General features: G+C 50.5%; 2 protein-coding genes across 3 annotated transcripts in view; one reads left to right on the top strand and one right to left on the bottom strand.

The window, feature by feature from the left end:
- Nucleotides 1-15,413, bottom strand: part of myl9a (myosin, light chain 9a, regulatory) — a 67,969-nt gene that overhangs the window by 31,943 nt on the left and 20,613 nt on the right. The gene's annotated exons all lie outside the window — the stretch shown is intronic.
- The window catches only part of LOC137008898 (coagulation factor XIII B chain-like), a 44,919-nt gene continuing 37,244 nt past the window's right edge, over nucleotides 7,739-15,413 (top strand). Inside the window, exon 1 of one of the 2 annotated variants that reach the window (XM_067370673.1) lies at nucleotides 7,739-7,918. In XM_067370673.1, the coding sequence (XP_067226774.1) occupies nucleotides 7,849-7,918 (70 nt within the window). In that variant the 5' untranslated portion in view covers nucleotides 7,739-7,848. The remainder of the gene's footprint in view (nucleotides 7,919-15,413) is intronic. The other variant, XM_067370675.1, reaches the window with a different exon arrangement.

Below are 15,413 nucleotides of genomic sequence, written 5' to 3'. Positions count from 1 at the left end.
CTAATGCTAACGTAATTTGTTTTTCTTAATGATGCCAATCATCATTTTTCGGTCATTTAAATATATTGGCAATCAAAATGTGCAATATTTCGGTAATCATGCATGCATTATTTAGTTTACATAATTTGTCAAGTCAAGCCACCTTTATTTCTATAGTGCTTTATACAATACATATCGTTTCAAAGCAGCTTTACAGTGATAAACAGGAAAATAATGATTTAATGATGGAAAAAATCGTCTTGGTTACGTATGTAACCCTTGTTCCCTGAAGGAGGGAATGGAGATGTACGTCAGTAGTGACCGACGAATTGGGATATCGCTAGAGAGCCCTATTAGCTTCGAGTGAACTAAAACAAGCCAGTGGAATTGGCATCCGATAATTGCATAAAGCGCACAACCTCCGTCAGGTGTATATAAATAGGAAGCAGATGCAATCGCACTCTGTTTTTCGCTGAGGAGACAACTGGTGTCCGCGCAGCAGCGAGGGTACAGAATCTGTGGCGACGGGACGTACGTCTCCGTTCCCTCCTTCAGGGAACGAGGGTTACATACGCAACCGAGACGTTCCCTTTCAGTTGGTCACGTTCGACGTACGTCAGTAGTGACCAACGAATTGGGATCCCAACTAAAGCGCCACAGTTACGAAACCCCTTCCAGTGCCCAGCGCAAGCTCAGCCGCCCATGGCACCAGCTGGGACGGTGAAGGGGGCGAGCTTACACCGAGAGAGTCTACTGCTGTTCCACCAAATACCCACTAAGTAAACTAGACTACACTGGGGAAGCGAACCCGTAGGGGACGCTGCGGAGGCCACTACCTACCCAACGGGGGAGGAATTTACGTGGAGAATACACATATGGACTGGCCCGAGGAGCAGTACACACCGGTAGGGGGAGACTCATCTGACAGGTGACAGCAGAGCTGGCTCTGCTAAGGGAAAGACACGGACTCGCCCGTAGGGAGTTTTAAACCGTGGATGATACACATATGGGACCGCTCACGACATATGGGCCCCAGCCAACAGACAGCGTCAGCGACACATGTAGGCCTGGCATTAGACACTCCGCAATGTCCGAGCCGAAGGGGGAGGCAGTGGAACTCGACAGGGTTCGCCAAGCGGGGAACACGACTGGAGTCAAAATATGCACGCATCCGGCCCAGGGGGCGGGAATGGCATTGCAAGCCGACACTTAGAGCGGGTTCAACGCGTCTACCGGCTAGTGGAAGCGAGTACACGGGAAGATACCGGCTCTACACGTAGGCTATAAAACCTAGCGAACGTGTTAGGTGTCGCCCAGCCCGCAGCTCTACAGATATCTGTCAGCGAGGCGCCATGAGCCAGAGCCTAGGAAGAGGCCACCCCTCTGGTGGAGTGGGCTCTCAACCCGAGCGGGCAAGGCACGCCCTTGGATTCGTACGCCAAGGCGATGGCATCCACTATCCAGTGGGCCATCCTCTGCTTGGAGACAGCCTTTCCCTTCTGCTGGCCTCCGTAACAGATGAAGAGCTGATCTGAGGTCCTGAAGCTTCGCGTTCTGTCCACGTACACACGCAGAGCGCGGACGGGACAGAGCAAAGCTAGGGCTGGGTCTGCCTCCTCCGAGGGTAGCACTTGCAGGTTCACTACCTGATCTCTGAAGGGAGTGGTAGGAACCTTGGGCACATATCCGGGCCGGGGTCTCAGGATGAGGTGAGAGTCACCGGGCCCAAACTCTAGGCACGATTCGTCGACCGAAAATGCGTGCAGATCCCCTACCCTCTTAAGCGAAGCCAATGCAATCAGGAGGACGGTCTTGAGAGACAGTACTACAAACAGGTCTACCTGGGCCTCGCCGAAGTGCTGCCAGATCAGCTGGACCGCCTGGGGGTGGAGCCGCCACTCACCCGCAAGTGGAGGCTGCCATGAGAGCTCATCAGCTGCACGGTTGAGCACACCTGGGGCCCGAAGGGACCTCAGATGCTTCTGACTCCACAGCAAGAGATGGCGGGCAAGTTGCGACATGCGACGGGAGCGTAGACCACCTTGATGGTTCATGTACGCAACGGCCGCAGTGCTGTCCGAGCGGACCAGTACGTGCTTGTCTGACAGCAGCTCCTTGAAGCGGCCCAGTGCAAGACGTACTGCTAGAAACTCCAGGCAAATGATATGCCAATGCAGTTGAGGCTCCGTCCATAGACCCGATAGGCCCCCCATCCGGTGGCAGAGGCATCTGTGGAGACCACAGCGTGCCTGGACATCTGTTCCAGGGGCACTCCTGCCCGCAGGAACGAGGGGTCCGACCACCGGGTGAGGGTGCGTCGGCAGCTCGGTGTCACAGGGACACGGAGCGTACCACGCTGCCACGCCCATCTCGGGACCTGGCCGCGAAGCCAGTGTTGAAGCGGCCTCATATGGAGCAATCCGAACGGCGTTACCGCGGCTGCAGATGCCATATGCCCCAGGAGCCTCTGAAATAGTTTCAGTGGGGCCGCTGTCCTGTGCTTGAGCGTGCTCAGGCAGGTCAACACCGACTGGACGCGTTCCTCAGTGAGGCGCGCATCCAGGCGACCGAGTCTAGCTCGAGACCGAGATAAGAGATCCTCTGCCCGGGGGAGAGTTTGCTCTTGTCCCAGTTGACCCGAAGCCCCAACCAGCTGAGGTGAGCTAAAACCATATCCCTGTGTTCACACAACTGAGCTGGCCTGGATCAACCAGTCGTCGAGTCTTCGAGGTAGTTGAGAATACGAACGCCTTGTTCCTTGAGGGGAACAATGGCCGCCTCCGCAACCTTCGTGAAGATGCGGGGCGACAGGGCCAGCCCGAAGGGTAGGACTTTGTACTGATATGCTCGACCCTCGAACGCAAACCGTAGGAAGGGTCTGTGGCGAGGCAGAATCGAGACATGAAAGTACGCGTCCTTCAGGTCGATCACTGCAAACCAATCCTGAGGACCGATGCATTCAAAAATGCGCTTCTGCGTGAGCATCTTGAACGGCAACTTGTGAAGGTACCAGTTCAAAACATGCAAGTCCAGGATTGGCCGTAGCCCACCGCCCTTCTTTGGTACAATGAAGTAGAGGCTGTAGAACCCTGACTTCATCTCGGCTGGATGGACCAGCTCGAATGCATCCTTCGCCAGGTGGACAGCAATCTCCGCCCGGAGAACAGGTGCGTTGTCCAGTGACACCTGAGTGTAGTGGACACCCCTGAAAACCGGGGGACGCCGGGCGAACTGAATCGCATAGCCGAGTCTGATTGTGCGAATGAGCCAGCTGGACGGGCTGGGGAGCACCTTCCACGCTTCCAGACACTGAGCCAGCGGGACTAAAGGCACCACAGACGCACCGGGGGTGGTGCAGCGAGGCAGAGTACGGGGACCCGACTCGGACGGCATGGGAGCGGCCCGGAGTGTGGTCGGACTCTGGGAGGCAGCAGTGTGTATGGGAGACGGCGCATGGGGCGTGGCCTGCACCATCACCCTGCCACCTGCTGGCGAAGTAAGAGGGGGCTGCGAGTGGCAAGGCCTTTGTGGGGCGTCGCACACAGACAGGCGCGCCCTCTTGTGACCTGGAGGTTGGGGAAACTGCTCTTTTTGTGAAAAGTGGGTACCGCTGGTCTCCGGAGAGCCGGCGACGGTGGACCGACAACATTCACAAATTCCCCCCGGCCCTCCTCCGGGGGTGGAAAAGATGATGGAACTCTCTCCCGAAGAGCAGGATCCTTCCCCTCCAGGTTGCCCGTCTCAGGATTGTGACTTCCTCGAACGCTTACCACCTGGCTTGGCTGAGACGGGCTGGGGACCGCGACCGGCACTCTGCTGTTTGGCGGGTGTAGGCTGCTGCTTCGCCGACTTAGCAGAGGCGGAGGACGGCGCAGGCGGGCGCCCTCGGCGATGAGCGGGCTGAGGCTGAGCTGCCGGCGGCAGGGTGGAGGCAGCAGCGGACCGCCGGGGCATGACGTGTTTAATGGCCTCATCCTGCTTCTGTGCGGCGGAGAACTGTTGGGCGAAGCTCTCCACCACGTCACCGAAAAGGCCGACCGGGGACACGGGAGAGTCCAGGAACCGATGTTTGTCGGTTTCCCTCATGTCCGCCAGGGTCAGCCAGAGGTGGCGCTGCTGGACTACGAGCGTAGACATCGCATGACCAACAGAACGTGCTGTCACCTTCGTCGCTCGGAGGGCGAGGTCCCCAGCAGCTGTTGGTCAAGCCCTCCCTGGGGCATTTCCGATAGCGCCTTTGCTTGGTAGACCTGCAAAAGGGCCATGGCATGCAGGGCGGAGGCAGCTTGTCCACAGGCTCTGTAAGCTTTCTCCATCAGTCCTGAGGAGAATTTACAGGCCCGGGACGGGAGACGCGGTTCACCGCGCCAGCCGGTGGCCGTTGGACACAGCTGCATCGCAACGTACCGCTCGACTGGGGGAATTCGATCGTATCCCCTAGCCTCTCCGCCATCCAGGGAGGTGACCAGTTCTCGCACAAGCGCTATATGGCGTTCTTCAGAATCTGGTCACCTCATCTTGCACCTCCGGGAAGAATGGCATCGGGGCGGGGCGCTGGGGTTGACCAGCGCGACCGGCCCCGAGGTACCAATCAGAGGGCCCGGGACAGGGTGGAGGGTTCCACACGAGCCAGACACTCTCGGCTGCCCAGGAAAGCACAGCCATCAGCTCAAGCTCAGGCGGCACTACCGTCCCGGAGGGCGGCAGCGGAGCCGAGTCTCCATCTCCCGAGGATTCGGGCTCACCTTCCGATGCTGAGATTGACATCTGATGCGCAGCAGGCGCACCAAAGGTAACGGCTGGACAGTCCATAGAGGGCCCAGCTGAAACCGATGGCGGCACGACGGGTTGCAGTGCTGCTGAGGCGGCAGGGGCCCGAGGAGTGGAGCTCGGCGGGGAAGCCCTGACGGTGATCCTCAGGTCACCCTGCCTACACACCGTCGAACAGGGCATAGGGGAGGGGACCCCCGCTACCTGAGACTTCAGGAACGAGAGTCTAGACCTCAGCACTGCGATAGTCATGTTCCCGCAATGAGAACATGAGCTATCCACAAAAGCTGCTTCAGCGTGCTGAATGCCCAAACACGTGATGCAACAATTGTGCCCATCAGCAGCGACCAGGGAACGACCGCACCCAGTAAAGCACAGACGAAATGACATCTTTGTAAAGACGCAGGGTTCGTCTGTGAAGCTCTTTCAGAAGGGGAAATTACAGCTCTCTCGTGCTGAAGCACACAGGGAGTGTCACGATGTGTTCGGGTACACCACTCCCCGAACACAACGCAGGAATCGGCCCAAATCGCAACTGTACAGCGCGCTTTAAATGGGACAAACAGTTGCTGTGAAAACAGCAGTTTAAAGCTCAATGCTCAGGCTCCTGGAGAAACTCACGACCTCGCTGCTGTGCTGTAACACCAACAGAAAGCGCTGCACCATTTCAAAGGCTTGAAGAACACTGACTATTTCAGTCTTGAAAGCTGAAGAGACCAACCGGTTGGCTCCGAAGCGAAAGACAGAGTGCGATTGCATCTGCTTCCTATTTATATACACCTGTCGGAGGCAGTGCGTATTATGCAAATATCGCACGCCAATTCCATTGGCTTGTTTTAGTTCACTAGAAGCTGATAGGGCTCTCTAGCGATATCCCAATTTGTCGGTCACTACTGATGTACGTCGAACGTGACCGACTGAAAGGGAAAGTTACATTTTGCATTAAAGCAGCGCTAAAAAGGCAATAGTGTCATTGTCCAGCTGAAATCAGTTCAGTGTTGTTTCATTTTGGTTCAGTAACTGTATAAATTGAATCAGTTATTATTATAGGTTACTATGTGTGGAGGTTTTTGGTCAAACAATCAAAACCTCTGTTAGTTGGAAATTACTGGTCATCCAAATTTTTTAATATATCAACTATGCTTTCTGTTAGTTTTGTGAATTGGTATGTTTCTAAAGGCCACGAAGAAATATAGAGCTAAACATCAGCGATATCTCCCAAGGGTAGCATGTACAGGCTGAAAAGCAACGGTCCAAGTACTGAGCCTTGTGGTACTCAATACTGAACTTGTGATTGATATGATGACTCTTCATTTACTGCTACGAATTGTTGATGGTCAGATAAGTACAATTTGAACCATGCCAATGCAATTCCACTAATGCCAAAGGAATTTGTATTACATATTTTTTCCTAATGATGCCAATCATTTTTTATATGGATTAAGATATTTTAGATTTACCAGATAACACATCAGCAGTGTCTTACATCAGCAGCATCACTAATGACATAATTTGATTTTTTTGGGGTGAACTGACCCTTTAAAATGTGCAATATTGCAGTCATGCATGTATATATATATATATATATATATATATATATATATATATATATATATATATATATATATATATATATATATATATATATAAAATCATCTTTTTGCTCTGGTTAATGGATAATTGAAGTTCTGGAATGATTTATGTTTTAATTTCCTTCATAATGCCCACAGTCGCACAAACAGCTCTGGTTCAGACTGGTCTGCCATATGGAAAAAGGGAGGGTTGTTTGAGCCATTGCCTTGAACATGGCCACAACATTGGACAGTTTTGTTCACACAGCTCTGGGAAAAAAATAATGCTGTCCTTTTATGGTCGAACATTTGTAGCTTGTCCTGAAATAACATCCCACAAGTCACAAGTAGTGAGTCATAAATATTGTTAAAAATAATTGATTATGTGATAAATGGTTAAACAATCAGTACAGTGATTAGAGGATGCTGAATTCTTGGGAAATCATTCCAGTTTGTTATTTCCTTGAAACAGGACATGCATATCAGATGTTTACACTTGGGAATATTTTGTGCCTCTGTTAGGAATGCTTGATCAAGGATGACGATAATAAACAATCTTGTCTGTTGCAGATATATTTTTGAAACCCAAATTTCTCAATGACTATGAAAGAAAACTTAAGAGAACATGGATTCAGTTCAGTCCATGAAGAAACAATCTATGATTTATGACTGAGGGATGAAAAATCCTACAGACATTAAAAACACGTGTATGAGCTTGTTTTAATGATATCTTGCATAACCTTTAGCAGTTCTGAACCACAGCAGCTACTGAAGAAAAGCCAAAGCATTTAATTAAATGAAATAAAAATGAGACTGCATTGGTGTGGTATAATTAAAACCGCACACAGTAGATAAAAGTATGCCATTAACATTAATCGAGTACGGAGGAACACATTCTATGAAGCCTGAATGTACTGTATAAGTGATTCATGTGTATTTTTTTAACATTTATTTCTTGTTAATAATTTATTTACATAGACCTATTATTGATTTATTCATTAATGGTACATGATTGTGTAATGACTAGACTATCTGTTCTTATTAGTCACTGATGGTATCTTTTCATCACTTAATAACTCTTATTCATTTGCTTTTTCTAATCAAAACTTGGCAGAAAAGGAAAATAAGCTACAAGTAATGAAAGTTGCAAATAATCACTACTAATATTACTATCTGATTAATATATAGTCCAATACTAGAGAAACTTAAGCTAGTCGCTAATTAGGCTAGTTAAAAAAAGGTGTTTTAATGGACAAATGGAAAAAATGGTTTGCCATAGAGGGTCAAAAGCACGACCTGCGTTCTCTTCCATTCAGAAACGCTATTTGTTAAAACACAATTCTTCTCAGTGTTAAAAGTGTTTGAATGTGTCAGTCGTTTTTTGTTGTTTTACAAGAACTACACAGCATGTAGAAGTGTTTGTGTGGATTTACTCTGAATAAGGGGAGGGTTTGAGATCGTGACGCACCGGGCGCATAAACACTTTGTGAGTGTGTAATTTGAACGCATACAGATTTCTTCACTTCGTATGCAGATGTCCGTGAATATGGCGATTGTTTGGGGGAATGTACTCATACTTGCGTTTGTGCACTTTGTAGGTAAGTATCTTTTCAATATAAGATTACATTAAATGTCTAACGTCTAACAAAACATTAGAATCAACAACTTTAAAGCTGTAACGTCAGACACTGCGAGAGATCGATGTGGCACGCTGTGTATTCATTTAACGGATCACGTTTCAATATTTGACACGGCACCGTTATTCCAGCCACTTTATTAATGCAACTGTATATTTTTCACATATATTAATTTTACTGGTAATATATTAGAGCAACTTTAACTGTCAAGTTTGATGGACACCTGTCAGATCAATAAGCTGGTTAAGCTCATTTAAATATGCTAATCAATCATGTATAAACAGTTTTGTCAATATTCAAGGCTACTTGATGATTCTAGTTTTCATGAATAGGCATAAAGTTAAACATAAGGTCATTTAAGCTTCATAGATGCAAACTCCTCACCTTTCAGTGAGAACTCACCTTTTTGAGATCAAAATAGGTCAACAGTTTAAGACGTTTTGATTTTTTTTTTTTTTTTTTTTTTTTGATAAAAACCACAGTGGGGCTATAGACTATTTTTGGCAGCTGTTACAGAAACATTGTTACAAAAAATAATCTGATTTAACCTTGAGATTTGAAGTATTAGATAGCTCAAATATCTGATAGAAATGCAAAATCAATCGGTAGTTATTAATAGAATAATGAGATACAAACCTTTACATTCAATCGAGTTTGGTCCCATTTATTTTTGATCACAGTGCATACACATAGAAACTTTTAGTCCAAAAGTGCGCACATTTGTAGAAATACACGTTTACCTCAGATTTCATATAAGCCGGGCCGTACGCAGGGTTTCATAATTACCGAGGTTGTTTGTTTGGGGGGTACGGGGGCATGCTCCCCCGAGAAAATTTAGATTTCCCTGGTGTACATATGTGCATTTTTAAGACGTTTTAAGGCCAAAAAATTGAAGAAGAATAGCTTTAAATCCATGTCAACAAATACATGCATGCACAGTTTTGAGGCAGCTTTAATTGCATGTTTGGTAAATCCATGACTTAACTTACAACAGAACAACGACGGTCATTGTTTGTAGTTTCTTTTGTGCTTTATCTAAGCTATAATAAAGTCATTATCCAGCTTGCGCCGGCGCGTGTATATCCGTGGCAGGTCGAGTGACAGGCGCGTGTATATCTGTGGCAGGTCGAGTGACAGGCGCGTATATCCGTGGTAGGTCGAGTGACAGGCGCGTATATCTGTGGCAAGTCGAGTGACAGGCGCCTATATCTGTGACAGGTCGAGTGACAGGCGAGTATATCTGTGGCAGGTCGAGTGACAGGCGCGTATATCTGTGACAGGTCGAGTGACAGGCACGTATATCTGTGGCAGGTCGAGTGACAGGCGCGTATATCTGTGGCAGGTCGAGTGACAGGCGAGTATATCTGTGGCAGGTCGAGTGACAGGCGCGTATATCTGTGGCAGGTCGAGTGACAGGCGCGTATATCTGTGACAGGTCGAGTGACAGGCGAGTATATCTGTGGCAGGTCGAGTGACAGGCGCGTATATCTGTGACAGGTCGAGTGACAGGCACGTATATCTGTGGCAGGTCGAGTGACAGGCGCGTATATCTGTGGCAGGTCGAGTGACAGGCGCGTATATCTGTGGCAGGTCGAGTGACAGGCGAGTATATCTGTGGCAGGTCGAGTATATCTGTGGCAGGTCTAGTGACAGGCGAGTATATCTGTGGCAGGTCTAGTGACAGGCGAGTATATCTGTGGCAGGTCGAGTGACAGGCGAGTATATCCGTGGTAGGTCGAGTGACAGGCGAGTATATCTGTGGCAGGTCGAGTGACAGGCGAGTATATCTGTGGCAGGTCGAGTGACAGGCGCGTATATCCGTGGCAGGTGACAGGCGAGTATATCTGTGACAGGTCGAGTGACAGGCGCGTATATCTGTGGCAGGTCGAGTGACAGGCGCGTATATCTGTGGCAGGTCGAGTGACAGGCGAGTATATCTGTGGTAGGTCGAGTGACAGGCGAGTATATCTGTGGCAGGTCGAGTGACAGGCGAGTATATCCGTGGTAGGTCGAGTGACAGGCGAGTATATCTGTGACAGGTCGAGTGACAGGCGCGTATATCCGTGGCAGGTGACAGGCGAGTATATCTGTGACAGGTCGAGTGACAGGCGAGTATATCCGTGGTAGGTCGAGTGACAGGCGCGTATATCTGTGACAGGTCGAGTGACAGGCGCGTATATCCGTGGCAGGTGACAGGCGATTATATCTGTGACAGGTCGAGTGACAGGCACGTATATCTGTGGCAGGTCGAGGGACAGGCGAGTATATCCGTGGTAGGTCGAGTGACAGGCGCGTATATCTGTGACAGGTCGAGTGACAGGCGAGTATATCCGTGGTAGGTCGAGTGACAGGCGCGTATATCTGTGGCAGGTCGAGTGACAGGCGAGTATATCCGTGGTAGGTCGAGTGACAGGCGCGTATATCTGTGACAGGTCGAGTGACAGGCACGTATATCTGTGGCAGGTCGAGTGACAGGCGAGTATATCTGTGGCAGGTCGAGTGACAGGCGAGTATATCCGTGGCAGGTCGAGTGACAGGCGAGTATATCTGTGGCAGGTCGAGTATATCTGTGGCAGGTCTAGTGACAGGCGAGTATATCTTTGGCAGGTCTAGTGACAGGCGAGTATATCTGTGGCAGGTCGAGTGACAGGCGAGTATATCTGTGGCAGGTCGAGTGACAGGCGAGTATATCTGTGACAGGTCGAGTGACAGGCGAGTATATCTGTGACAGGTCGAGTGACAGGCGAGTATATCTGTGGCAGGTCGAGTGACAGGCTAGTATATCTGTGACAGGTCGAGTGACAGGCGAGTATATCTGTGACAGGTCGAGTGACAGGCGAGTATATCTGTGGCAGGTCGAGTATATCTGTGGCAGGTCGAGTGACAGGCTAGTATATCTGTGGCAGGTCGAGTGACAGGCTAGTATATCTGTGACAGGTCGAGTGACAGGCGAGTATATCTGTGACAGGTCGAGTGACAGGCGAGTATATCTTTGACAGGTCGAGTGACAGGCGAGTATATCTGTGACAGGTCGAGTGACAGGCGAGTATATCTGTGGCAGGTCAAGTATATCTGTGACAGGTCGAGTGACAGGCGAGTATATCTTTGACAGGTCGAGTGACAGGCGAGTATATCTGTGGCAGGTCGAGTATATCTGTGGCAGGTCGAGTGACAGGCGAGTATATCTGTGGCAGGTCGAGTGACAGGCGAGTATATCTGTGACAGGTCGAGTGACAGGCGAGTATATCTGTGGCAGGTCGAGTGACAGGCGCGTATATCTGTGACAGGTCGAGTGACAGGCGAGTATATCTGTGGCAGGTCGAGTGACAGGCGAGTATATCCGTGGTAGGTCGAGTGACAGGCGCGTATATCTGTGACAGGTCGAGTGACAGGCGAGTATATCTGTGACAGGTCGAGTGACAGGCGAGTATATCTGTGGCAGGTCGAGTGACTGGCGAGTATATCCGTGGCAGGTCGAGTGACAGGCGAGTATATCTGTGGCAGGTCGAGTGACAGGCGAGTATATCTGTGGCAGGTCGAGTGACAGGCTAGTATATCTGTGACAGGTCGAGTGACAGGCGAGTATATCTGTGGCAGGTCGAGTGACAGGCGAGTATATCTGTGACAGGTCGAGTGACAGGCGAGTATATCTGTGACAGGTCGAGTGACAGGCGAGTATATCTGTGGCAGGTCGAGTGACAGGCGAGTATATCTGTGGCAGGTCGAGTGACAGGCGAGTATATCTGTGGCAGGTCGAGTGACAGGCGAGTATATCTGTGACAGGTCGAGTGACAGGCGAGTATATCTGTGGCAGGTCGAGTGACAGGCGAGTATATCTGTGACAGGTCGAGTGACAGGCGAGTATATCTGTGACAGGTCGAGTGACAGGCGAGTATATCTTTGACAGGTCGAGTGACAGGCGAGTATATCTGTGGCAGGTCGAGTATATCTGTGGCAGGTCTAGTGACAGGCGAGTATATCTTTGGCAGGTCGAGTGACAGTCGAGTATATCTGTGACAGGTCGAGTGACAGTCGAGTATATCTGTGGCAGGTCGAGTGACAGGCGAGTATATCTGTGACAGGTCGAGTGACAGGCGAGTATATCTGTGACAGGTCGAGTGACAGGCGAGTATATCTGTGGCAGGTCGAGTGACAGGCGAGTATATCTGTGACAGGTCGAGTGACAGGCGAGTATATCTGTGACAGGTCGAGTGACAGGCGAGTATATCTGTGACAGGTCGAGTGACAGGCGAGTATATCTTTGACAGGTCGAGTGACAGGCGAGTATATCTTTGACAGGTCGAGTGACAGGCGAGTATATCTGTGACAGGTCGAGTGACAGGCGAGTATATCTGTGACAGGTCGAGTGACAGGCGAGTATATCTGTGACAGGTCGAGTGACAGGCGAGTATATCTGTGACAGGTCGAGTGACAGGCGAGTATATCTGTGACAGGTCGAGTGACAGGCGAGTATATCTGTGACAGGTCGAGTGACAGGCGAGTATATCTGTGACAGGTCGAGTGACAGGCGAGTATATCTTTGACAGGTCGAGTGACAGGCGAGTATATCTGTGACAGGTCGAGTGACAGGCGAGTATATCTGTGGCAGGTCGAGTGACAGGCGAGTATATCTGTGACAGGTCGAGTGACAGGCGAGTATATCTGTGACAGGTCGAGTGACAGGCGAGTATATCTGTGACAGGTCGAGTGACAGGCGAGTATATCTGTGGCAGGTCGAGTGACAGGCGAGTATATCTGTGACAGGTCGAGTGACAGGCGAGTATATCTGTGACAGGTCGAGTGACAGGCGAGTATATCTGTGACAGGTCGAGTGACAGGCGAGTATATCTGTGGCAGGTCGAGTGACAGGCGAGTATATCTGTGACAGGTCGAGTGACAGGCGAGTATATCTGTGACAGGTCGAGTGACAGGCGAGTATATCTGTGACAGGTCGAGTGACAGGCGAGTATATCTTTGACAGGTCGAGTGACAGGCGAGTATATCTGTGGCAGGTCGAGTGACAGGCGAGTATATCCGTGGTAGGTCGAGTGACAGGCGCGTATATCTGTGACAGGTCGAGTGACAGGCGAGTATATCGAGTGACAGGCGAGTATATCTAGTGACAGGCGAGTATATCTGAGACAGGTCGAGTGACAGGCTAGTATATCTGTGACAGGCGAGTATATCTGTGGCAGGTCGAGTGACAGGCGAGTATATCTGTGACAGGTCGAGTGACAGGCGAGTATATCTGTGACAGGTCGAGTGACAGGCGCGTATATCTGTGACAGGTCGAGTGACAGGCGAGTATATCTGTGGCAGGTCGAGTGACAGGCGCGTATATCTGTGACAGGTCGAGTGACAGGCGAGTATATCTGTGACAGGTCGAGTGACAGGCGAGTATATCTGTGGCAGGTCGAGTGACAGGCGAGTATATCTGTGGCAGGTCGAGTGACAGGCGAGTATATCTGTGACAGGTCGAGTGACAGGCGAGTATATCTGTGACAGGTCGAGTGACAGGCGAGTATATCTGTGGCAGGTCGAGTGACAGGCGAGTATATCTGTGGCAGGTCGAGTGACAGGCGAGTATATCTGTGGCAGGTCGAGTGACAGGCGAGTATATCTGTGGCAGGTCGAGTGACAGGCGCGTATATCTGTGGCAGGTCGAGTGACAGGCGAGTATATCTGTGGCAGGTCGAGTGACAGGCGCGTATATCTGTGGCAGGTCGAGTGACAGGCGAGTATATCTGTGGCAGGTCGAGTGACAGGCGAGTATATCCGTGGTAGGTCGAGTGACAGGCGAGTATATCTGTGACAGGTCGAGTGACAGGCGCGTATATCCGTGGCAGGTGACAGGCGAGTATATCTGTGACAGGTCGAGTGACAGGCGAGTATATCCGTGGTAGGTCGAGTGACAGGCGCGTATATCTGTGACAGGTCGAGTGACAGGCGCGTATATCTGTGACAGGTCGAGTGACAGGCGAGTATATCTGTGGCAGGTCGAGTGACAGGCGAGTATATCTGTGACAGGTCGAGTGACAGGCACGTATATCTGTGGCAGGTCGAGTGACAGGCGAGTATATCCGTGGTAGGTCGAGTGACAGGCGCGTATATCTGTGGCAGGTCGAGTGACAGGCGAGTATATCCGTGGTAGGTCGAGTGACAGGCGCGTATATCTGTGGCAGGTCGAGTGACAGGCGAGTATATCTGTGGCAGGTCGAGTGACAGGCGCGTATATCTGTGGCAGGTCGAGTGACAGGCGAGTATATCTGTGACAGGTCGAGTGACAGGCGAGTATATCTGTGGCAGGTCGAGTGACAGGCGAGTATATCTGTGGCAGGTCGAGTGACAGGCGAGTATATCTGTGGCAGGTCGAGTGACAGGCACGTATATCTGTGGCAGGTCGAGTGACAGGCGAGTATATCTGTGACAGGTCGAGTGACAGGCACGTATATCTGTGTATATCTTTGACAGGTCGAGTGACAGGCGAGTATATCTGTGACAGGTCGAGTGACAGGCGAGTATATCTGTGGCAGGTCGAGTGACAGGCGAGTATATCTGTGACAGGTCGAGTGACAGGCGAGTATATCTGTGACAGGTCGAGTGACAGGCGAGTATATCTGTGACAGGTCGAGTGACAGGCGAGTATATCTGTGGCAGGTCGAGTGACAGGCGAGTATATCTGTGGCAGGTCGAGTGACAGGCGAGTATATCTGTGACAGGTCGAGTGACAGGCGAGTATATCTGTGGCAGGTCGAGTGACAGGCGCGTATATCTGTGACAGGTCGAGTGACAGGCGAGTATATCTGTGGCAGGTCGAGTGACAGGCGAGTATATCTGTGACAGGTCGAGTGACAGGCGAGTATATCTGTGGCAGGTCGAGTGACAGGCGAGTATATCCGTGGTAGGTCGAGTGACAGGCGCGTATATCTGTGACAGGTCGAGTAGGTCGAGTGACAGGCGCGTATATCTGTGACAGGTCGAGTGACAGGCGCGTATATCCGTGGCAGGTGACAGGCGATTATATCTGTGACAGGTCGAGTGACAGGCACGTATATCTGTGGCAGGTCGAGTGACAGGCGAGTATATCCGTGGTAGGTCGAGTGACAGGCGCGTATATCTGTGACAGGTCGAGTGACAGGCGAGTATATCCGTGGTAGGTCGAGTGACAGGCGCGTATATCTGTGGCAGGTCGAGTGACAGGCGAGTATATCCGTGGTAGGTCGAGTGACAGGCGCGTATATCTGTGACAGGTCGAGTGACAGGCACGTATATCTGTGGCAGGTGACAGGCGAGTATATCTGTGACAGGTCGAGTGACAGGCGAGTATATCTGTGGCAGGTCGAGTGACAGGCGAGTATATCCGTGGCAGGTCGAGTGACAGGCGAGTATATCTGTGGCAGGTCGAGTGACAGGCGAGTATATCTGTGGCAGGTCTAGTGACAGGCGAGTATATCTT

This window comes from Chanodichthys erythropterus, chromosome 20 (genome assembly GCF_024489055.1).
Source record: "Chanodichthys erythropterus isolate Z2021 chromosome 20, ASM2448905v1, whole genome shotgun sequence".
NCBI lineage: Eukaryota > Metazoa > Chordata > Actinopteri > Cypriniformes > Xenocyprididae > Chanodichthys > Chanodichthys erythropterus.
This window is presented reverse-complemented; position numbering and strand designations above follow the sequence as displayed.